General features: G+C 39.7%; 1 protein-coding gene and 1 long non-coding RNA gene across 4 annotated transcripts in view; one reads left to right on the top strand and one right to left on the bottom strand.

Moving 5' to 3' along the window:
• Positions 1-23,209, bottom strand: part of LOC117418373 (sorting nexin-29-like) — a 175,630-nt gene extending 152,421 nt beyond the window's left edge. For all 3 annotated transcript variants that reach the window (XR_009330816.1, XM_059035572.1, XM_034031336.3), the window contains exons 1-13: positions 23,023-23,209; positions 19,435-19,499; positions 18,913-18,965; positions 18,295-18,419; positions 14,233-14,413; positions 13,755-13,825; positions 13,405-13,656; positions 12,460-12,799; positions 12,071-12,189; positions 11,463-11,556; positions 10,845-10,927; positions 591-654; positions 18-146 (exon numbers count right to left, since the gene is read on the bottom strand). Coding sequence is in view for 2 of the 3 variants with exons in the window: in XM_059035572.1 (XP_058891555.1) it covers positions 18-146; positions 591-654; positions 10,845-10,927; positions 11,463-11,556; positions 12,071-12,189; positions 12,460-12,799; positions 13,405-13,656; positions 13,755-13,825; positions 14,233-14,413; positions 18,295-18,419; positions 18,913-18,965; positions 19,435-19,499; positions 23,023-23,032 (1,586 nt within the window). In the remaining variant the exon portion in view is untranslated. The remainder of the gene's footprint in view (positions 1-17; positions 147-590; positions 655-10,844; positions 10,928-11,462; positions 11,557-12,070; positions 12,190-12,459; positions 12,800-13,404; positions 13,657-13,754; positions 13,826-14,232; positions 14,414-18,294; positions 18,420-18,912; positions 18,966-19,434; positions 19,500-23,022) is intronic.
• Positions 22,033-25,034, top strand: LOC131740189 (uncharacterized). Its single transcript, XR_009330817.1, has 3 exons — positions 22,033-22,120; positions 23,203-23,276; positions 24,930-25,034. It is a non-coding gene; the product is annotated as an uncharacterized LOC131740189 (long non-coding RNA).
• Positions 25,035-25,483: the final 449 nt, after the last annotated feature.

Below are 25,483 nucleotides of genomic sequence, written 5' to 3' on the forward strand. Positions count from 1 at the left end.
GTGTGAGGCCTACCTACCTCCCCAGAGCCTGGACCTTGGCTGCGTGCCTCTCCTCCAGCTCAGCCAGCCTCTTGTTGAGAGAGTCCAGTTCCTGCCTGAGAGCAGCAGAGTGCTCCATCTCCCCATCCAGTAGGCTGCGCAGAGAGCTGGCAAACAGACCAACACACAATCACAGCTCAATCTGACCAGTGACTTGCATAAGGCCTGAAGCTGGAAATAATACACTACCAGAACACACAAAAAGGGGACATACTTTGGGTTGAAACCTAGGTATCCATTTACATCCTGGTTTGTGACCATTACTGACACCAGACCAAAATCCCCAAATCATTGGCGATTCCCTCTTTGTTCATTACTACTTCTAATACAGATGATGGAAATAAGACTCCTATAGCATATCAGTTTCACCCATTCTAGGTTTTACTATGAGCTTGATTAGCCATAATGAATAGGTATCAAGCTCAGGTATGTCTTATTAAATACTCATAGTAAAACCAGGAATGGATCAAACTGCTATGCATACTGAGGTCTAGTTTGAAGGGTTAGCTGAAGAGCTTGTGAAAAGGGTGACACAGCCAGAAACCACTTACCTGTTCTGAGCCTCCAGCTCATCCTTCCTGTTCATCATGGCGACTATGGCTTGTCGAAGCTCAGCTAAAAAAGAAAAGCAAAATAATGAAATAAATAGAGTTAGGATATGACAGAAAGAAGAAACAGGGGGGTCCCTGAGTGGCTCATCCTGTTAAAGCGCTGCCACTGGGAGCGAAGGATGAGTCAAACAGCACTGATGATGCCAGTTCGCGTCCAGGCTGTGCAAAGAGGCTGAGGGGAGGGGAGGGGAGGGGAGGGGAGGGGAGGGGAGGGGAGGGGAGTCACATTGGCTCTGCCGCTCCCGGGGTGGGGGGTGGGAAACCGGCAGGGACTCCTTCTCCTCATCGCACAACAGCGAACCCTACTGGCCAGACACCGAGCACATTCAGAGTGGATAAGAGGCAGGACTGGTCTCTGTTCTCCGGGATCAGTTGCCTGCCCACCTCTGCTTTGGATTGCTCGGCGTAAAAGTGATTCTGGCTTTAGGCTTGTGAGATCGGAGGACGCTCACATGCCCCAAGAACGACTGTGCTGTGTGGGGACTCACTGCGGTGAGGAGAAAAAAAACGTAACTGGACATTCCAAATTGGGGGGAAATAAATAAAAATAATAATTGGTCACTCAAAATTTAAAAAAATAATAAATCAATAAATAAAAAGAAAGAAGCAGGACATGAACCATCGACAGCCTCCGACAGAGACGTTGTAGTCCTGCATATGATGTTAAACTCTATTGGGCTTTTTGTTCTTGTTTTTTTATATATTTTTATCCACGTCTCTGGGTTATTAATCAACTGAAGGAGAGCTCCCAAACTAATTTCCTCACCCACCACATGAGCTCACGTGTCCCTCGTAACCACTGCATGTGTTTTTTGGGGAGTTTTTCTTAAGACAGGATTGTGTGTATGACATTACAAACTTGAGATTTTTGCTGAAAACCATGGAGTGGTGGTGTAAGTTACAATCCAACATTTGATCAATGAACAAGGCAATTTCTTTTTTTTTTTTTTTTTTTTAGTTTTTTTGCAAACGAGTCGAAGATTTTAGTTGGCAGTGAGCACGAAAAACGAAAAACAGAGGCAAGGCGCAGCTTCCTGACATCCTACTCAATTTAAAGCAAACAAATGCATGAAATCAAACCCGACCTGTTCCAATAGGAGCCGCGATACAAGACTACCAACTGCAGCACACCAATCCCAAGGCTGCCTGGAATGACCACTGCATTTCAATGACACTGCTGCCTGCACATACAGTACAGAGACATGCCTTCTCTCCTAACTTACCGCAATGTTTACAATAAGTGAGCAGGCACACTGATACAATAAGAGACAGAGTTACCAGTACTGATTGCCTTCTGAGACAGTATTGTATATCTTTACAGAAAATACACAAAAGATCTTGATTTTTTTTTTTAAACTTTTGTATTCAAATGTCCGCCTTTTAATGCTGAAATTGAAATCATATCTTTAGCAAGTATATCTTACCTTCATGGTGTAGGCAAATATTTTACAGTAAAAATCAATGGGCTGTGTGTCCAGTTAGTCTGGGAATGGATTCCACAGTTAAAGCCATTACCTCAGCTCCCTACTCGTGTTGAGCCCCTAAAGTAATGGGAATCGCAGTAATTGTTTAGAAGAAAAAAAAACACATCTGACCTGTAATTACACAGGGTGTCTACCATTGAAATTGGTTTCGGTGTCTTTGCAGATAGATGGGAGACATGCTTTTGTACTTGGAGGTGCACGTCTTTGCAAGAATTAAAGTAATGGTATTAATATGGCAGTAATGAAACCCAATTGTACATAATTGGCTGTCATTTCCTCAAGGAGTTCTGGTGACATCATGATGACAATGTCACTGCAACCGTGATATGCAATTAAACCGTTATGCACCATTTTGATGTATTTTATTTGTTATGGTGGACCTGTTTACTGCATTTAATACGTTTATTTAAAAGAACAAAATAACCAATGTATGCAATGCAAAAATTGTAAGTTTGACATACAAATAGACAGGAAGATGATAGACAGGAAGATGATAACATATACAGTCCTGAATCAAAACGTATCATTCTTTATAGTTCTGCATTTTATAGGAAAATAAATGTTCACAGGATTCATTAATAATGATAATAAGATAATAATAATAATAATAATAATAATACTACGTCTGTACAGTTAATATGATTTTGGTTGCTATGGCTCTTTCCATTCGAACTTTTCGGTCCTCATTAAGGCAATGTCTGTCTGAGGCTGAATTGATGAGTATCATTAGAGTGGCAATGAAAAGTACAGTGAGATGAATAGCCAGCTGATGCCAGAGCAGAGTGGTGGGGGTGTTATGAAACGCAATGCAATGAAACTGTGCTTTCTTTCATGCATCATGTTTTAAACCACAGGATCTCTAATGCAAAGTGAATTCAAAATGTTTTAGAGGGGAGTTTCTTTTTATTAGCTGAATTTCTGCACTTGTATACAGTGTATATTCTGGTTCTATACAATGCTCGAGGTCATTTCAGCCAATTGGAGGGCAGATAGCCGTTCATGTATTACGAAGCTACACCACAAGTCCAATCCAAACCATGTAAATATACTCAATGAAAAATGACAACCAAGCAGTCATTTGTAACTCAGTACTGCCCTGTAACACCGGTAAGTCACCTTGGATAAAGGCATCTGCCAAATAAATAAATAAATAAATAAATAAATAAAGAATATGTATTGTTTATTCACAACATTGAATTGATAGCTGCATATATGCAAACTTGGTTTGAATGTGGAAAAATATCAATAAAAACCACTAAATAAAAGATTAGTTACCAGAAACACAACACCCCCTGTTGTAAACTGATTATTAACATTAAAGATGAGTGCAGTACTGTGCTTCGGAAAGCGTTTATATTACCTGCTAATCACCAAATTAAGCTTCACAGGAGCAGAGCCGTGTATATTTATATTAAAAAACAAAACGACAACAGCTTGCCAGAGTTCAAATGAAAGCTGCTGTTGAAGTAACTTATCAAAACAAAGTTGAAAAACAAATGCACTGAACATATGAATACGCAGGTTTTTTAATCACTTCAATGGGCAGAGATTTTCAAAAATCAAAGCACGGAACAGTACATTCTTAGGAAGAAGGAACCTGGCTAAATGCTTGCTTTCCTTTGACAGAATATCCTTGAAGAGTTAAAAGCAGACTCTTTTATTCCAGGGGTTTGATGGGTATTTTGGATACCTAAAACTGACCTTAGCCCTCAAGGACCAATAAAAAAAAATGGTTTTGAGGTTATCAACTAAAGTGATTTATACCTAAATTCATTAAGTAATTAAGGGTATGGCTGTAACAAATTCTTCTACAACTGCTTTAGGGCCGGAGTTCTCCAGGTTTTTATAGGTATCAGTAAATAATTCAGTGATTAAGACCTGTTAAATTGGATGTTAAATTGGTTCATAGGTGATTTTGGAGGGCTCTGGGCCCTGAGTACCAGAACTGTTTCAGTTATATTCAGGGTTCTCAGAGGAGTAATTAAGTAACCGCATTGCATGCAAAACAACTCTACCTGCTTAGCCAATTGGTAAATTGCAGTGAATCCTTTAGTCAAATGGACGCATATGCAGTTTAGGCTGATTAGTAAGGCCCACTTCATAACCCTAAGAGATCTATTCAATAGACATTAGTTATTATTCTAATATGGAAGTCGCCTGTTTATCCATTGGGCCCTATCTTTGTGTTGAAACCTGAATAAATAAATAAATATAATGCAGCACTCCTCTGTATCCCTGCAGTACAGTATACTGTAGCCTTGGGGTGCTCATCCCCATCTCTCCTGCAGGTATCCGATTCGGATTCCTGACAGCATGCTGGCGGGCTGGCTGACAGGCAGGTTCAGGTGAGGTGGAGCTGTCTGAGTTTTCCAGCAGGCCAGACGTGGCCCCCTTGGTCGTTTCCATCTGGAAAGGGAACACACAGACAGCCCCGTCCCAGGCAGCCCAGATAGAAGGGCAGGAATGATTAATTACTTAGGGCATCTGCACACACAGCTTTCTCCTCTTGTTCTTACACATCTCAAGCTTTTGTCTGGCCTGGAATTCTCAATAATGGGAAGTGTTTACGGCCTTAAACATATAAACAGGTTGTCCGGTCTGCCTCTTATCTGCTACCTTTTATCTGAAAATCTGGTTTCCATGTATTTTAGATAGGGTGCAATACATTCTCCTTATTAACATTATCAATGCATAAAACTGAAAAATAAATGAATGACAACTTTATTTTAGTGACAGACACAGTACCTGAAGAGTTGTTAAATTTAAATTGAGGGTTTATGAGTGTGATTTAGAATAAGGTTCAGGACCTCAGAGATACTTAAATTACTGCATGGCAATGTAATGATGTACATCAATTAAAGTGCTATCAATTGGTGCACAAAGTCATGATTCTCAGTCTAAATTAGTTCTCTCAAAAATCCTAGTATTTGGAGTTCTGGAAGAGCAATTGAGAAACGCAATGGGTTGGTGACGAATAGCACCCTTTGGATTACGTTTGTAGTATATATGAAATATTTCTGAAACCCAACATGTGTTCAAGCAAACTCTATGGTTTACTGAAAGATGATGAATGTTGTGGTGCGCATGAAACAAAGGTTTGTAATTGTCTGATGCCTTCTGGCTGTTTTTCGGTTAGATATAGCATTGCACATGTTCAAGTATTTATAAAAGGATTCTGAAGGTTGCAGTGTTGCAGTATACAGTGGCTCAGACTGGATCGAATGTCATCACAGTACTAAAATAAATGTGCTTTTTGATTGAATCTGCACCATATGCTTTGTGTCCATGCACCTGCCCAAAAGTGCTTTTGAATGAACGGGATCCCCATAGTTTGAAAAATGGAACTAGAACAAACAGCTATTTCACATTAGAACACAAACTCCATGGAGCAACATTCACTGTAAGTGTATTACAGCTGACAGCTAGCATACACAATAAATCACAGAAGTGCTCAGGGATAATTCGCTCTATTAAAGATGATGTTTAGTTTGCCAACATTTGGTTTCGGAGAACATTGTGTTATTTGTTAGGCTGATTTCACATTGCATGCTGCTGCTGCTGGTGCTGCATGACGGTGGGGGGTGCTCTTTTTGCAACTCAAACAGGAAAGAATATGTTGACAGAATTCAAAATACAGGTAGCTGCACTGCAGTAACCTTTTTCTAGTTCATCTTTTTTAAATTGTATTGGAATCGGTCAACTTACTTCACACCAACGCACCATGCTAGCCTATGGAAAGCCTTATGTCATGATGTTAACCCCTTAATCCCCAAACCCTTTTTCATCCCCTGGAGCAGCAGACACATAGTGGGGGAGCAGGCCATTATGGTCCAGGTAGAGCTGGTTTAAGGGTTTTAGGAAGGCTGTAGAAAAATCAGACACTGTTTATGTAATGAAATATTTCTCTTTAGTATTTGTGTACCTATCATGATTCTGTTTCTGTTAGTACACAAAGAGAAAAGAAGAAACTCTTGTTTGAGGGGGAAAATGGTACAGTGTGGGGAGACTGGCCGTAAATTATTTTCAAGCGGCAGGGCCATAAAAATCACACAATACACAGTAGCAGCTTCCAAAAGCAAAGATTCTTCCTTGGACTATTCCCATCTCTCCCACTTAAAATTGCAGTTAAAGTGCCTTGATTAAAACACTTTTATCTTCTCCCCAGCTCAAGCTTATCTAGCTCCACGCTCAAGGGCAACAGAAGTATTGTGAGTTTTTAAATCAACAGTGCCACCTACTGCCAGCCCCTTAAACTGCAGTGTGTTCATGTCTGAACCAGAGCTACAACAGAGTTTGACAATGTCATTGATAACCACCTAATGCTGTGATTAAGGCCATAGGAGTATTTGGCTCAGGAATGTAGAAACTGCTTTTACTACTGGATTGGGGGAGACTGCAGCTTTAAATAATAACATTGTACAGTAGAAATCACAGATATTTTAAATCACAGCGACAGATTGTGTCTTTCCCTAAACTACAGCCATTAATATGCAATGTGATACAATGTGATATAAATAGATTAACAAACGTGTGTTTCTATGTTTAACATCCCCAAGGGTCCGGAACTGGCGAGAATCTTATTTCAAATCATTACGGCAAATCAACACAGCTGAGTGAACCTCCAATTAAGCTGCCTGGATCTGCCAATTAACATCAGAGGATGTCATCATCTCTGCTGCAGCCAGGCAGTCCAGCACTATTAACTTCACAGCTGCCGAGACCGCACAGCTGATAGCGGGTCCAGTTAGTCAAACCCAGTAATACGTATTCATTAAACGGAGCAAGCAGGGCAGAGGGGGTGCACAGTAGACAAGGACACAAGCCTCTTAACAAGGAAGGCAATGTAATGCTTTTGAGAACGGGTTGTTCTCGCAACTGTGTTTTTAATCAGACTCTGTTGAGTATAACCCTGGTGCTGTTACCCGTATCTTTCATTGCTTCTAGAAACATTGCAAGCATTGACAATTCCAATTGAAAATACAGAATGAGCTGATGCTATAATATTGATATATTTCTGTGAGCCTTTGTTACAATAAAAGGAAAATATGAGACAATTAAAAAGCCAAACAAAGCCTTCTACCCTTATGGCAAGACCACTTATAAAACATAATAATAGAAAAAAAAAAAAAAATTATATTTGTTTGTCTATGATTTTGTTGTGTTACAAAGACAATGATGTTACAAAGATAAATGATGAGGATTCAATATGTTTCATGTACTTCTGATTCAGAGTACTATACACAATGAACCTAGTTTAGAAAGTTAAATGGTCTTCACGCTTCTCTGTACCCGTAGATTTGTTACCAGAAAACAAATCCCAGAGAAATAAAATTACAATGTAAGAAAACAAATCACTGTGGAATTCCTGCGTGCCTGCGGACAGTACATAAATCAAATAAAAAAAACAACAACAAGTATGATTGAGCTGGGCTTTATAAACTCAAGCAACTGAAGGAAACAAATAAATAGCTCAGAGCTAATATTAACACTGTTCCTAGGAGCTGTACAACATTAGAAGACTCCACATGTACTAAATGACACCCTGGGGTCAATAGTAGCCTAAACGTCGGTCGCGTTTTACCACCCTTGTATTAAGAATAAAATCAATCCCCATTATATATATATGTAACAAATTAGCACTTACCCGTCACATGCGATTTCCAACCACCTGTTTTCTGATACAAAGTCCATCTCTTCAATGTTACAATTTATATGAATATCCGTCACAGCCCGCGTTTTAAAAAAAAAAAAAAAAGAAAAAAAATTCTCTCTAATGCCAAATCAGTCTGTCTTACATTGTGCAGTTATACAGCGCTTCCTCCAGTTTCACCTGATGAAAAATGCAGCCAAAACAAAGCCAACGAGATAATCTAGGGTAAGGTAACAGTTAATCATTAAACAGTTACTGTGATCTTTTGTTGCTTTTGTGCATTTTCATTTGCAAGTGAACTGTGACATTAGGACCTTACCGAGCACTATATTTTGCAATTTTGAACACTAACTTTGGATACTGTTTTAATTCTGGAAACTGTGTTTTTTTTTGTTTTTTTTATCTTTTGGTTTTGCTAAATTGCATTGCCTACGTTTTACGCAGTTCTGTGCATGGATAACATTTAAATTTCATTTTGCTGTTGGGTCAATAATGGGAAATTTTACATACCGCTACAATACGTACCGGATTTAAAAGTATGTACTGTATTACAGTTAATGTGTCTTCCCTTTAATTTTGGCAAGGGAAATTTTCAGAATCATATCGTTCTGAATTAAAAATTATTCTGTTGAAAATATAGTCTATTGCTCAGTTAACTAATTGGATTATTAATTAATCATGAGGGGCAGGGGCTTGGTTTGTGTACCAACAAAACCAATACAGTAGTGGAAGCCTACTTATTTTAAAACACAGTCCTTTCAGCTGTGTATTTTTGATATTGTATATTTTTTTGTGTTCCCTGAAAAATGGACAAGGGTTGGAACGGGCCAAAATGAAATAATCAGATCTGCGTCACACGCATGTAACCGTCACTGAAGTCTAAATTGTATAGGGTGGGATATGTGAGTGCTGACTGTACAATGAGAACCCACCAGCTGCACTTTTGACACGGTGAGAAGAGGCACAAGAGGAGACCACAGCTCCCTCTGGTGACTATTGATATTTACTGAAAATATTCTCAAAGCTGCCTACATTCATGTGAGTGGGATAAGCAGCTGCAGGGTTGTGGTTCAATCTTTTATAATTACAACATTCATTTTGTTATTGCCATTATCAATGAATATCTGTGTGGTCCAGTGGTAAAAGAAAAGGGCTTGTAACCAGGAGGTCCCCGGTTCAAATCCCACCTCAACCACTGACTCATTGTGTGACCCTGAGATAGTCACTTAACCTCCTTGTGCTCAGTCTTTCGGGTGAGACGTAGTTGTAAGTGACTCTGCAGCTGATGCATAGTTCACACACCCTAGTCTCTGTAAGTCGCCTTGGATAAAGGCGTCTGCTAAATAAACAAATAATAATAATATCAATAAAGTATATGTCAGGCTCGAATGACTTATAATTGAAACTTAACCAGATTGCGATTATTTGATTCCAAAGCCCATGTATTAAACTTCTGTTACATTTAAATATGTAAGGTGGTCACTGGCATCAAACAGCAGATTTAAGATAATGGCCAAGCTAACTTTTTTCTCCTGGGAGGCGACAGTATAGGACTCCTTCAGGGGGTGGATAGGAGATTTGGAGGTGTTGGAATCTCAGCTCGGAGTTGCCTATTACCACCCCTTCTATTTACACTGAAAACATTTCAAACAAGATGGGGCCTCTTAAGTATTCCCTTTTATCTGTTCTTATGAAATTGTCCAAAACCAATTTCAATCGAACAGGTTATTATGCATCACCCAGTCATCCCCTGAATTACGGCATATACCATAGGTTAAATATAGGTCAGTACCTATACATTCTCTTGCCAAAGCTTGATGCAATACATCTGCCGAAACCATGTCTTTCAACGTATCTTTCGTACACTCACTCATTTCCACCTTCTATACACAGTTCACTGAGCACATAATTCAAACTGCCAGTTATTCTCCACTCAGAGATATAAAACTCTCTCACTCCAGTTGCTGGTCCACTTGGTTTACATGCTCATCACATTTCTCTGCAAAGCACACACACCTTTCTAACTGTATATGGACCGGTTTTAGTTTTCATACGGCAACATCTGATTCACAGCAGGATGACACTAAAGAGTTTCCCTAAAAACAGACCGATTGCCTTTAGTATGTAGTTTACCTTGCATCTATTCATTCAGTTTAATTCAAGTAATTTTAAAAGCAAACAGACTTGTGGTGGTTCCAAAGGTGTTTAAATTAACAGATCACTCCACATTATAAAGTATGTTGTTTCTACTGGTGATTACTGTTTGCTAAAATTTAAGAGTTAATTCCCTGGGTCTCAATTTCAACACTTCAGAGGGCAATGAAACTCTTTTGGGTCACAAGGATATTTATAAATAAATAAATGAAAACTGACAAATTGTGACAGATAAAATGTTACTTATTTGTAACTTGATAACATACCGGTAGTGTTTTAATACAAAGCAAATAATAAATTTATAAATAAATCCATTTTAAAAAGCAACCACAGTGACAGTGTGATGCTGCAATATTTCAGGTTTGAGGTTAACCCTTCATAAAGTTTACCACGGCATTTTTAGCAGTTTTCCCATGCTTTTCCCATTATTATACTCTGCATTTACCATAGTTTACCCTGGTTTGCCATGTTTATTAATATGCTTTACCATACCTTGCTATTCTTTACGATGCTTACCTATGTTTTTACTGTGGGAAACTTTTATAAGGGCAGCTAACTTGTGAACTGGAGGTGTTTATATCACATGTTATGTCTCTTTTGATTAATTAAATAAAGTTTGATGTTCACCAAACTGCTCTAGGCTTACTAGCTTAAAAACTAGAAAAGTTTCTAAAATATCAAACTTTAATTCATCAAACTTTGTAAACAGGGGCTCACTGAACTGTGTGCATATAATATAACATAAAGAAGCTCTCGTTTGTGAACAGTAATCTATAATTAATAAGAATAATAGAACCCAAATCAGTCAATTTTACAATGATGTTGCAATTGTGGAAGGTTCTGTTAGTATGCATAATGCTGGTGATTATTATATAAAATACAGCTCACACAGAAAATGCTACTTACTGACTGTCATTGATTCTGGCAGGACAGTGGGAGGCAGCACGCTGTTCAAAGAGCTGGTTTTCACTGGGGGACTGTCTTCCATGCTGTGATGAGAGAAAGACACAGGCAATTTTGCTCACAATGTGGCGACAGGGTGCCTAACAGGGTGACCTCTCACTAAATTACTTTCCATTCTCCTTCACTCTTCTAGAATAGCAGCTACAGTACAGTCCATTCTCATTAAAACATCATCATTCAGAAGTTCCTTCTCATTTTGCTGTGGTTTTTTTTTTCACTTTTACAAGCAGGAAGAACAAATCAAAAACTGTAAGTGAAGGTTCTCTTCCTGTGACATCCTGGACCCACATTTTATTTGTACTGTGAAAGACATTGTGAGCATCAGCTATCCTTCTTTCAAGTAATCTCATCAACTACAGGACAGGAGGTAAAAACGCCTTGATTTATTTACTTACTCCTAAAAAAGGTTTTTCAAGAATGTCTTGTGGACATGAACAGTGTGTAATAGCATGTATTACAGTGTGGTGAGGAGTATCCTCAGGAGAAACATTCCAAATTCAAAAATGCACTTACAGATGAATGACCTCTTAAATAGCTGAAGTTCAGTAGAGTGTTCATTACCTGAACTGGAGCTGGGATACTCTCTGGGCGAGCTCCACAGCCAAGGCAGCCCTGTCCTGCTCCTTGCGGTACACTGTGCCCTCCACCGCAGCCTCTGAAGCACAGCAACACAAGCACACAGGGGAGGATTCAGCAGGGGATTTACACCAATATACAATGTGGTCTGATCAGAGTATACTTCATAGTTCTATTAAGAACCTGGAATAAATGACAATTACAATACAGCAGAATTGTTTGCTGAAATTGCAATTGCAATTACAATGCTATTCTGCCCAATTACAATTACAGTTTGAATTATGCTGCAGTAAATACAATTAGAATTACAAATATACTAAAAAGTAACAAACTGCCCCCCACATTAACATGGTTTACTCTATTCTAAATAACCAATCAATAAATCAACAAAAACATACTATATAACTTTTATTTTTTAACAAATGGGGGTCACAAAAAACAGTTGAAAATACATGTGGTATCATTACAAGTATGCAAGTGTTTGCAATTAATTCCAGATTGCACATTTACCATTGCAATTGCCCCCAGGGTTGGCAGGTGCCGGACTGCTCAGATCGCTGGCCCCTGCTCATATTTGTTAAAAGCAAACATACCAGACTGTGAGTCCACGTCCTCAGTGCTGACAGGGAGCAGGATGTCAGAGCTGTCATTGTCGTTGATGACCTGCAGGGGGCTGCACGTGGACAAGCTTGACAGGCTTCCCACCAAGGGCCTGAGGTCAGCAAAATAAAAACAGTCAGGTCTCCAAAAATGACAGAAACGGCAACTAAACAATGATTGCTTCAAGAAATCGCTGTTTTCCAGTGCATGGGAGTAGACTGCAATGTTGTTTTACAGTACACTACAAGAATGGTAAAACTAAGATTCTTCGGGGCCCTAGTCACAAAGCTTTAACTTTAAGCTTTAAGTGTTTATGTTCTCATAAGTTACAAATATTCTGTATTGTAGACAGAAACATGAAGTCCTGTCACTGGACACTCACTGCTCTGCTAAGCCCCTGTCCTCTTCCAGCTCTCCACCGGAGGCTGCCTTCCCATACAGCTCCTCCTCCTCCTCCTCTTCCTCCTCCTCATTGTCGATGCTCTTCGTGTCGATCCAGTGCCCATTGTGGGCGTGTCCTCCCCCCCAGCCCCCCGCCCCATTCAGCATGGGTAAGGGGTCACTGCGCTCCCTCTCCTCTGAGCTCGCACGCCCCATTCCACTCTTCCTCACCCCACACTCCTCTTCATCGCCACCCTCATCGTCATCTTCGAACGAGATGATGTTTGTCACCTTCTTCTTCTTCTTCTTCTTCTTTTTGCGCTCCTTCTTCATGTGACTTTCTGAGGGCACAAAAAAAACACAACATTGAACAATGACTGTATGATCACCTGTATGACCTAGAGTAGTGGTGGCCAAAGTCAGCCCTTCCACTCCTGGTCTTTGTTCCAACCCTATTCTAAATTGTTTAACTGAACCAAAAGTAGTTAATTATCGGTTAAACCTGGAGTGGATTGGCCATCCTGAACCATGATTATGATACCCCTGCCATAGAGGTATGGTCAATGTACTGTAGGTGCAATACATTACAATACATTTGGACCTGGAAAAAGTGTCTGATTTTCATATATTCTGGTTTGAGGACACATCAAGGCAATATCTGATTACTATCTTCAGTATAAAGAAAGCAAAGGGATGACAAACACCTTTTCAGAATTTTGTAGGTCTTTGAGAATTCCGTCTCTGTCATGTGGGTTGAGTCTATTGCTCGGTTAACTAATTGGATTATTAATTAATCATGAGGGGCAAGGGCTTGGTTTGTGAGCATAACAGATAGATGTAAAAGGCGGAAATCTGTGGTTCAAAAGGCCAAAAATATACAAAAAACACAGACATGCTTGACAGATGGATAGATGAATCGCTAGTGGGAGGCAGTGCCCCTCCCTACCTGCAGAGGCGCTGTGGGGCAGCACAGGCAGCGGATCAGCCTCCTGCTCTGGCCAGGTGTTGGAGTTGACGGTGGAGGCGGTGGTGGTGATCTCGCGGAGCAGTGTGCTCACGCCCTGAGTCGACTCCTTCCACAGGCTGCTCACCCCCTGCGTTGACTCCTTCAGCAGGTGAGAGACGGAGGGCGCCGCCCGGTTCTGCCCATTCAGGTCCGTGTTGTCAATTTGAATGGCAAAGAGGATCGAGTTCAGCCCTGTTCACACACACACAAAAAAAAGATATTTCATATGTGTCTCATTACATATACAGAGTACAGACATAGACTTACACAGTTGACAGGCTGACACCTACCTGCAGCCATAGTGGGAAGCATACTGGCTCTCTCCTCGTCTATTATAAAGGCCCAGTCTTCATAGTAAGCACTGGAAATGAGGAATTAAACAGACAATTTGTTACGTGAGCAAATCTGATTTTACACTTAAAAAGACCCCTACAAGTCCACTAAATTTAAGTTTTGAAATAGTTCAGCCCTGTTCTGCATGACATGTCAAGGGAAATGAAGATGTTTCAACAGTGTAGCCGTTATATAAATATGATTAATTGATTGTTGTATTTAACAGGGATAGAAATAAGACTGATTGCATAGCTATTTCACCCATTACTACGAGCTTGATTAGCCACAGTGTACAGGTAAGCTCAGGTGTGCCTTATTAAAAACTCATAGTAAAACCAGGAACGGATCAAACTGCTATGCAGTGGGAGGCTCACTGTACTTCCGGCCCTGTATAATCTGGCTCATTGTTTGCTGGATTCAAGAGTGCTGGGTTACCCAAGTCGTGTGCGGTCGGACAGCAGCGTGTGCAGGGAGCGCTCCAGCGAATGCTCGTTGAGTGCACAGCGCAGCCACGCCCGGCCACGCCCCACCTCGGTGGTGATGCTGTGCAGTGAGTAGAAGCGCTGCAGCTCATGCCTGTTCAGGTGTTCCTTCACGTAGAACCAGAACGACAGCTCTGGAGAGCGGAGAAAAAACAGCAGCATGCATTTAACAAACACAGCCATTCAGAATAATTTGCCTTATGGGGTCTCACATCATTCTTTCAGTGACAAATGAACAGCAAACCTAGTCTAACTCCCAAGGCAAATCTTTACAGTATGTTAATACTGAGTGTTTTCAAAAAAATATTCAGTAGATGCAAGTGGTTTTAAATTCCACTTCTAATGAGTAAGTAGCATAGCTAAGCGGTGTGCTGAGGCTAAAAACACTTTTTTACTTTGAGGCGATACAGCTTGTTCTAATGAGGGTGTTGTAAATGAAGGAAAGGCCACACAGGAAAGCAACAACTTTTGGTTTGAATGTGCACTTCCTTTTTGTCTATTTTTGAGTCCTTCAGTTTCAACTGCATGCAAATCAGAAGGTACAAAAACACGTATACTTATGTCATTAAATAACATACATGACACACCGATTTCTGCTGCCCAGCCTGGTTGGTACACAAACGGAGCTGCTGACTTTGGCAGCACCGGAGAGTACTAGTAGTGCCACCTTGTGGTATTACTACATTACTACATAGGTCAACCTGAGAGGAAAAGATTGTCAGACAGTTTTCTCTTATGTTAAAAAAACAAAACCAGTTTGAATGCAAATGGGTGAGCGGAGGTATCTGTGAAAGAATGTCAGTTTCTACAACGTCTGACAACTCTCTGTCTTCAGCAAGGTGTACTAAGCTCCCAATGGGAGATCCTGTTGCTCCAACAGCTTAATTGGTGTTCAAAGTTTTATCTAGGCTGACAGGCGCAATTTCAAGTCTGCCATCTCTTGATGTAAATCAGTCCGGAACCACACTCTGACAGTTCCTAGGCAGGGAAATCTGCAGGACACAGATTATCCATCATGACCTTAGACTCCTCATTGCTATTGAATTTCCATAGAAACACTCTTGAGCTGAACGACAATGCAGCAGAACCTAATTATTTATGGATATGAATATTTTGTTTCCATCCCATCTTCTTCAAAAGAAGAGGGACACGTTGAAACTACTTAGAGCCAGCATATGGGAAAATGCATCCAGATGGAGGTTAGCATATCTCTATGGGACTCTGGCACTCTGTTGGAAAGAAAGTTTTGGTGGTCGCGATAACAAGTTCTTGCTAAAGATGTAACTCCCTTTCACACCATTCTCTTGCCAGACTTTGATAACTCAAGATGTCCAGTAATTGCTCTGATGGCTTCAACTCCTGAGTGCTCCTTCAGTGTCAGCAGTAAACATGTGAACCCACATTTCCACTAATGTCTGGTTTATAGCCACATTTGAATTGATCCAGTTTAGGGTGCAAGTTCTCTCAATCCATCAGTGAGCTACTTTATACCATAGGGAAGACTTCAAGTTTCTTATGCCTACTAACCCCCTCTGAATGGCATGGAAGGTTCTAGCATTCAAATATAAGATTTTAGTTATGTGTTTTCAATTCTTACAAATCCTTATAACCGTAATTAAAGCTGTTTATACAACATGCAAACTCCTCTTACTGGGGGCATAATCAGTTGTATTAGTTAATGTTTGCATAGATTGCCTTTGAAGCATTTTTTATCCCCAATTGCCTTGATGTCAACTTCATTGACAGCTGGTGTGTATTTATTTTAGTAACCATTTTCACAAAAGATTATTCTATAAGACCTTGACGTGTCATTTTAAACCTACAGTAAACTGTTGTAACAATCCCCAGGCTGATAAATCAGGTCCATTCATCTGGACTGAATTTATAAGCTTGTTTTTTTTTTTTTACATTTATTTTTATTGGCTTGGAAACATTACAATTCAAAAAGCAACAGGGATATATTGGTAGCTGTCACTGCATTTTAATGGGAAGTCTAATGAATGCTTTGTATTCAGCATATTAATAATCTGATTAAATATTATGCAAACATAATCAGATTCCTCTATATGCTGGTGGAAAGCAATAGCCACTTGTCATCTGTGTTTATGTGCAGAATTAAATATTTGAAATATGCGTTTACAAAGATGAGCAATAATAGAGAAGCAGGTTTCTGGAACATAAAGAGTTAAGAATTAAAAGTATTTTTGTTTTAAAGCTCACTTCATAGAACAGAATGACTGCAGTCAAGTGCAATTCTGACATCAAATCCAATTTTACACTACTGGCTTCAGTACCAAATGATTATAGATATACACTATATATGGTATATTCCCATAAATGGCAACATTATCGGGGAGTTGTGAAAACCACATAACCGAAGACCAAAAATGTCATACTTTCTATGTTATCAAGCAGGACAAGAGACACAGAAATCAAAAGAAACCACAGCAAGCAACGGCTGATGAACGGAATCTAGACGTCTGGAGACTGGATTAGAAGGGAATTTCCTGCTTTCCGGGTTTCGTTCTCAAACCTGTGATAGACAAACGTTTGTTCTCAAACCTAAAACTCAAAACACAGAAACGGAGATGACTGACTGACCAAATGTAAGATGAAATCATCACTAACGTAACCACATTCGCTCTAAATAAAATCCCCAACTTACTTCTCCTTCTCTCAAAGTTCATCGTTTAAAAATACTTTTACAAAACTATTCATATAAAAATTGTAGATGCAGTACTATAGAATTGGAGAATGTATGTCAAATTTGAAAATGTAAGCAAATGTATGTGGTCACATGACATGTGATCCACTTGACCCTATATAAGCTGTGTGAGAGTTGTGTGCAACTATTCAGCAACAATCTTTGTAAAGCAGGGGGCTCTTAGTGCCTGTTAGTATAACTCTTAAGATATATAGGCATACTAAAGGTTTTTAGATCATCAACCAATAGTAATGAAAACAGCACTCGTTTTACTTCAGGCACTGGTACACATGGCTGTGAAACAGATTAGTCTGAACAAGCATCAACCCGACCAGGTTTCTTAACTAAATATGTATCTGTGGTTTTCAGAGATAAGATTAACACCTGGTACCGTTTGTAAGTTTCCCATCCCTTAGAGAGATGTCTGCTCTATGCACTCTTTATTGTCTCAGATTATGGACAAGTCATTAGTCACATAGCCAACTTGAACATCATCACACCAGCAGTGCTAATCGGGGTCTATGAAACCAGCCGTTTAACACTGTTGTTGACAAGAGCAAATAACGTCTAAGGAAATGGAAATATTACAGAGATCCTATATTTGTCTTGGTGTAAAAGGGTCCTGTGGATCCCTTTTTTCTGTAAATCAACAAGTTGACAAGCCTACCAGTCTAATTTTGTAATATATCTCACCATCGTTGACAAGCTATGAAGCAACAGTGGTGTATTTATAGAATTCTGGATCCGTTGCACAAGTCAGATATCTAATTTCCTTAACTTCATGAGACACAAACCTAAACTGACATGCAACGTTGCATTCAAAAGGTATCGGTCTGTCCGGGCTCACCAGTCGTGGAAATGCATTTGCAGAATGCTGGCGGGACTCTGGGGTCCGAATGGCATGTCTGGGATTGGTGAATGTGGATGGAGGGTGCGGTTTAGGCAAGGAGATAAATAGGAGTGCATTCCTGAGCATGGGGAGTGAGTTGGAGAGTGAGTGACAAGCAGTGACAGACAGAACCAGAGGCTGTCGAAGTGAGAGTGACAGGGAGATACTGTAGGTTTTTAATTTTGTTTTACTTTGGCGTGGTCCAAGGCAGACAGTGGTCCTGATTTGTTTACTTGTCCGTGTTAAATAAACCTCTTGCTTGAATCATCCTGGCTGTGTGGAGCCTGCTTTTATTTCACACGCAATGCTAACATACAATTAGTTTTTTATGACAGAGTTATCACAAATCATGCATATACTAGTGCACATCTGCTCATGTGCCACAGTATCTTACAGGACCAAACTTCCTGGGTGTGGTGTACCTGTTTCTGCTTTGCTGGAGAACCCAGCTACTTGCTTGATAGCAGCAGCAGTGAGCGCTAGCCCTCGACTCCTTCTCAGCCCGTGCAGCAACACAGCTTCAAACTGGGCACAAAGACAGATCACCCTGAGGACAGACACACAACAATGGGTTACACTGCCCCCTTCTACAGACAGAACTATAACATCATCAGGTAGCTTCAGAATGAATCAGACTCAAAGATGACTATGTTTATTAAAGATATTAAGTTTATTACAGATATGGCCAAACTTTTTGTACCATCCAATAGAATTAACACATTTTGAAACACAAAGTTGAATGAAACCTGCTGAATTATGTTACGTTAATATATTAAATTGCACATCGCTTTATAGCTCCATATACTTAACGGAAAACTGACTAATTGAAAAATGTGACATTTCGAAATCTAACATGAAATACTGTACTGCTATTATTTGTAATATCATTTTGTAGTTTATTTTATTACAGGATGTTAAATAAAATATATATATTATGTTCATATATCTTTTTTATTATTATTATGTCTTAATCCTAAAATTCTAGGTGATGCTAAACTTTTGGCCACAGCTGTAGATGACTAGGCTTAGTTTATTCTTACCGGCTGTCTGAGTCAGAAGCAATCTCCTTCCTTCCTCCAAAGCGGATTTGGCACTGATGAAATAGACACACATTTCCATTAGTAAAGATGGTGGGCAACTTGTGCCAGCAATGCTTCAGCATACAGATCATTCATTAGTGACAATTTGGTATAACATTAGCAGCTTTCAGTTTTATTTTACCAAACTTGATCCAGCAAGTTCAGAAATAGAAAGTAGATGTCAGTTGTGTCCGCTGTCATTTACCGTCAAGCACATGGAAACAATACAGGGCGTTCTGTTCATAGTCTAAGATGGTTTGCATTTTCAAGACCTATACAGTAGCTGCCCAGCGGTAGAAGAGAGAAAAATGTTTTATTTTTTTACTTTAAAATACAATGATGGTGTTTACTGCATTCTTGTACAGTGCTCTAGAAAGCAGTAGTTTTTTTGTCAATGTGAAAACAGGGGTGCTCTTTAGGATTCATTGGGGGTTTCTAAATGACATATGACAGACGATGCAATGTTTTTTTTGTACATTTTACCTGTTTGACTGCATCCAGTAGCCGCTCAAGTAGATGCTGTCTCTTGGCGTCATTTTGCTGTGTTCCTGTAAAAACAGAATTTCACTGAAGTGTCTGCAGACTCTTGTTGTTTTTACAGATTGGACACAGGAACACAGGCCCTTCCATTACCAAACACAAGGGATCTATTCTGACAATATCACATTTTTCTAAAAAGGTCCTGCTTTTCTGTCCAAAATTAAAACCGGACAGTGAGGTCATTCTTTTCCTTCACTGCTTAATCCTGGTACTCTATCTTATTTATTGAGCCTATAAATAAACACTAAGTTTATACAGAGTAGGGCGATTGGCTTGTGCTCTTTCCTAGCGCTGATGTTCTGAGAAACAAGTACACACAGTACTCACAGATTTAAGCTACTTTCAGGCCAATGTGAAGCGTGCTGTGCAGTGGGCAAGAAACAAAACTGTGTTTCAATTCTTAGGTATGTGCATGAGTAATATACAGAGTGGTTAGAAAGTCACTTGGTTTTGCCGAGCAATGAAACTTGGCGAAGGAAGGCCCATAAGGGGGAGCACTGCAAGTGTTAAAACCACTTGGTGGTTATTGTTACTCCATAGCAGCAGCAGAAACAAGCAGAACATCTTTCAAACCACCAGGTTTCACTTCCCCACTTCTTTCAAACTGAAAAATGCAGAATCAAACACATGAGTAGCTTTGTTTCCCCATCCCAGATACATTCGGAGTAAGCAATAAGGTCTGGTATTGTTTTTTTTTTTTTTTTTTTTTTCTTGTTTGCTCAGAGGAAGTGAAGCATTTCAATCTCTAATGACCAGGCTATGGGTGACTGTGCATGTGTCTGCATGCTCAGGACAGATGAACTTGTTACTCACCAAAATACAGGACTGCTGACAGCAGCAAACTTTCTTACACTGGGCAGCAAAAGCTTGTGTTGCTACAAATCCCTCTATTATTTTCCCTCCACCTGCTGAAGTTTTTAAAGTAAAGTCTATCTGCAAAAGTGACTTTTTCTAGCCTACACCTATCCTGGGGTTCTTTTAAAGTTGAGTTTTTATTTAAATATATACCTGTTTATTTTGATACACATACATCAACAGCAAGTTTAAGCACATGCCGAGAGGCATATAGATGTTTAATGATGCCTGTGTTGACTGCACTAATGATTTGAGTTTTTATAACATACAGACATTGTCCAGTCTTGTCTAGCTTGTGAAAGTAATTTAGAAGGCATCTAGAAAGTTATTTAATGATATAATTATTAATTTACATGTTTCCCACTATCTCACTGTCCGATGTTCCTGTAACTTGCAGCAGTTGTGAGTTATTGGTGTCATGGTAATGTAATAATGCTTCCCAACCTGATCCCGATAGCAGAACTAGAACTAGTGTTTTAGAGCAGGGGTTTTCAACTGGTTATAGGGGGTACGCAGGACGACTCCGAAACGCACAAATAAAAATGAATGTAAAAGAAAATAATGATCTTGAATTTATTTTGTTAACAGTATTATACATTATCTCCAAACTATTGTGCATAAATATTTAGTTTTTGTTTAGCAGCTCAAAGAGAACCACAGGAAAAAACAGAAAGAAAAAAAAACAGAATCTATCACATCAGTACTTTCCACCTGTACGCATGCGTGACTTGAATGTGTGGATTTCCACTCCGCTATGGGTGGGCGAAGCTGGGGTCTGGTTATTCTGCCTATGGAGAGCGCTCTATGCTGCTCATTAACTTTGCTGTTTTCAACTTGTCGTATACTAATCAGTATTTCTGCATTTTTTAGAAGTATAAATGCTCCGGTAAACATAAATAATAATCACAATACTTGTACTTTGACGGGTTTTGTTTTATTTATTAAGCTGTATTTTAGTAACAGTAATAGCAGCTGGTTGAAATGGATGCATTTCTTACTTGCAAAAGAAAAACAAAGGAAGAAAAACACCAGAGTAGAGAAAGTGCGACAGAAAGTTATACCGAATCCATCTGGACCATTGTTATGTTGGCTTTAATACAAAGTGTATCAATGTTAGTTATAGTTTTATCTTGACGTTAATGTTTTTGATATTGTAAACATTTTTAAATAGCACACATAATTATGCTGAGATGGGAAGTGAATGGCAACGTGATAAACATTTACAGTAAGTGCCTGACGGGCTGTTATACAGGCCATTAACCTCATTGACCAGTATAGCCTAGTTTCTAGTACACTGTCCCACTGTATCAGACCTGTCAACTCTCCCTTATTTGCCACTTCTCCCAACTAACTCCCGGGTCAGATTTTCTCCCGTATTTTGTTCAAAAATCTACTGTTGCACCACTTTATGTCAGCAAACCTTTAATTTTTGCAAAAGAGGTGTACGGTCTGGGGTAACTGCAATTCCCGTCTGTACCTAGCAGGGTTTTAGGTTCCGGGGGAGCCCTGTGGTAGGCATGCATTCAGTGCGCGTGGCAAGCTCACACATACTTGACCATCTATGATGGATGAGTGTGCGATCAACCCTCCCATTAATTAATTGATAGATAGATAGATAGATAGATAGATAGATAGATAGATAGAAAATTAAAGCTTCCTGGACCACAACATATTCTCACATAATCCCAAGAAACGTTGGAATAAGGTATACTTTTTGTAAACTATGCAGAACTGATTTTAACGGTGGGACAGGGGAGCAAGAACGCTGTTTGTGGTAAGCACGAGAGATCACAAAAACACCAAAAAACCAGCCCGCGTCAGTAACGTCTTTTGTTGCCGAAAAAAACGGACATAATTGTAAGACCTTTACATGCTTTGACTAGTTCAGCAAATCTGTAGTAGGCATGTACCCAGACTCACAAACTGCCAAGTATCCTGCAGGAAGTCTAAACGTCACACAAATAGTAAGGCGTTCCTGACAATGTCAGCATCAACATTGCTTTAGAAATTCAAAATGATTGATATAACGTGTTTATAAACAGCAACTGCATGTTTGTTTAAAAAATAGATGATAGTTGACTTAATGAAATGTTACTGACATTGGTATTACTGAGTTGTTGTGTATTTGGGAGTTTTAATTATTATTATTTATTTTTTTATGACGGACATGTTGAATTTAGAGGTTTGTTTTCTTGTTATAAAGTAGGTGCTGTAGCTCGTCTTTTGATGACGAGGTAAATGTGCAGTACCAAACTCAGCCTATTGTGAAGCAGCTCATGGTTGTTTTCCGTTTGCTAGCCGTTTTCAAAAGCAATTAGAAGGAGCAACGTATCACAGTCTGTTATCCTACCAAGTAATAAAGTGGAATAGTTGTATGCCTTTGTCTATATAAGGATTCACTTTAATTCAGGGCACTTTCAGTTGACAAAAGCTCCCTTATTTTGAACACTCAATGTTGACAGGTATGCTGTATGTGGACGTGCAAGAACACACAGCAGCAAAATCATTCAAAAGGAAAAGCACAACTACTTACAAGTAAATGTTCGACCTTAAAACAAAAACAAAAAAATAAAGAATATCAAAACTACAGGTGCAAAAAAAAAGTGACATACTGATGCATTTAACTGACAGGTGCATGCAAACATACACGTTATATGAATTATATTGTTCACTCACCACTCATCATTCCAGTCCAGTTTATTTCACGGCACACACTTTTCAGTTTCCAGTTAATCGCAGGCACAATATGGTATTTATGAAACTCCGCATGATGAGAAGTTAAACGCAAGGCGTGTCTGCTTTAAAATATCTATATATATATATATTGAATTCCAAAAGCCTTCGATTCTCTTGCAGTGGAAGCCCAGTGATTGCAGGGTACACTTCAGCCCCCAGGCCTGCTCCCTTGAGATCGTACAGCCAGAAGTAAGGTGAGTGGCAGCGTACTCAAAGATGGGAGGGCGACGGAGGGTCGTGGTGTCTCGGGGGTATGGGGCGGTTGGTGCAGGGAGATGAAAGGGGAAGGGGGGGATAAAATCGGCGCTTTGGAAAGGAAATCGGCAATCTGCTCAGGAACCAGTGATGCAGCGCAGGCACCGCGTGTCACGTGACACAGAGTACCCCCACGTGACAACGGAAGCCTGTCACAATCGAGCGGGATAAACAAGAACTGGAGTCGATTGCATATCGGAAAGCGTAGCTACTGCACGTCTAAAATAATTCCCTGTACAAATGCGTGCACAGCGGTGAATTATTATTTGTTTATGTGTTTGCAACAGCTAGGAAGCGTGGCATCTTGCTGTAGTTTGGAGTCTTGGCTTTAGATCGAAATGCGATCGTGATCCATGTCGGTGTCTTGTTGCTGCTGTTACAGTTAGCTACATACTGGAGGTAATACTGTGTAGGCAATTTACAATTTCTGCCTCTGTAACAATCTAATCGTGTGCAAAATGTTCACTATTGGGCTCTATATTATTAACAAAACTTTAGGACTGTTTTAAGGAAGTGTTTTAGCTCTTTAAGGAAGATTAGAACGTTTTTGTCAGTTTTCAAAGAACTGTTTAACTTATGAGAAAACATGAAACAATCCTTAAAAAAAAAAAAAAAAAAAAAAAAAAACAGATTCCCTGAAACAGTCGATTATGTGAAGAGGGTCAATTTTTCCAAAGGAAAACAATATACTACAGTACCAACAATGACAAACGTTTTAATTAAAACGCAACACGTTTATGAGTTTATAAATAGCGAGTACAAATAACAGTAACAAACTTTGTGTTTCTCTCTGCATGCTTTACAATGACTGGCGTACTGTATAAGAAATACATTCGGATAATATAAAAAGCAAGCGAAGGGATTGTGAAATGAAAGATACAAATTTAAACAAATAACCATGGTGCACTTTTCATGCCTTACATAATTAGTTTATTGTTGTTAGTAGTTGTATTTCCTCTCACAAACATTGGGGCAAATGGCCCTTTGCCGTGATTGTTTTTACAATCCATAGTTTCACGTTGCTCACTCAGGCTGTAAAAATGGGAGCTCCACGCACCCAGTGCTGTCTAGGGCGCAGCTGCAGAATTGGGCTGTTTTCGTGGTCACCAGGATAGTGGCTCCTTCGTCTGTGGCTGGGACTGGCAGGCAAGGAAGGTACAAGGCAGTGATGTCGCCATTGTGGGGGGTAGCCTCATTAGGGGTCACAATGACCTCACCGAGGGCGGGGGCTTCCGCTGCCTCAAACGCCCTCTCTGGGGGTCCTGTCTCCATGGCGACCCTGAAAAGGTTGTCCCCCTCACTTCTGACAGCACCCCACTTCTGCTTGTCAGCTTCTGCAAGGAGATCATCAAATGGGTATAATGTCTACTTTTTGTAACTTCATGTTAAACTCTTCCCTGTGCAGGAGTGTTATATTCATTAAATACCGTTAAAATGGTATCAAGCTAACGAAAGGCAGGAAGCTAGCCTTTTAAGTACCCCATCTGAGATTGCGATCTAAATTGTTCACTTCTGCATTTAGTAAAATCAATGTAAAATCCATATCCTGAGTCTGTTAAAGTCCCTGGTTTGTGTTACCTGTCTTGTTGTAGAAGTCCTGCCCGGATTTCCTTTTCTGCAGCACCAGACGAAGGAGGGTGATGGAGAAAACCATGGCAACTAAAAACACAGCAACCCAAATCGGGGTCCACACACCCTGGCCAGACTGGTTCACCACAGTCTCCAATTCCGATTTCTCTGGATCTGCTGTGATAATATATAAATAAAGATTACTTTGTGCAACACCACTGTTTCCTAAATCCTTTTTACACACTAAACTAAACATTTAGAGGAAACAAATTGGATATGTGGGCAAACTTGTAACTTGTGTCTTCAGTCTAAGCCACTTGCATTCAAGACTAAATATGTTCTTGGACTGACGGAACCTGATGGTCCACCAAATACAGAAATGTGTAATTTCTCACAATTGAAAACTGATCCATACAAGGTTAGCAGCTCCTTTTATTAATGTGCCCGAGCAAATCAGTTATCGAGAAGCAGGTAACAAAAGAGCTAAACACTGGATAACAACCCCACCTGTAACATCACCCTTGCAGAACAGCGTTAAAAAAAATCAGATTGTGATAGCATTAGAATCTCTACATCA

Source organism: Acipenser ruthenus, chromosome 13, assembly GCF_902713425.1.
Source record: "Acipenser ruthenus chromosome 13, fAciRut3.2 maternal haplotype, whole genome shotgun sequence".
Taxonomy (NCBI): domain Eukaryota; kingdom Metazoa; phylum Chordata; class Actinopteri; order Acipenseriformes; family Acipenseridae; genus Acipenser; species Acipenser ruthenus.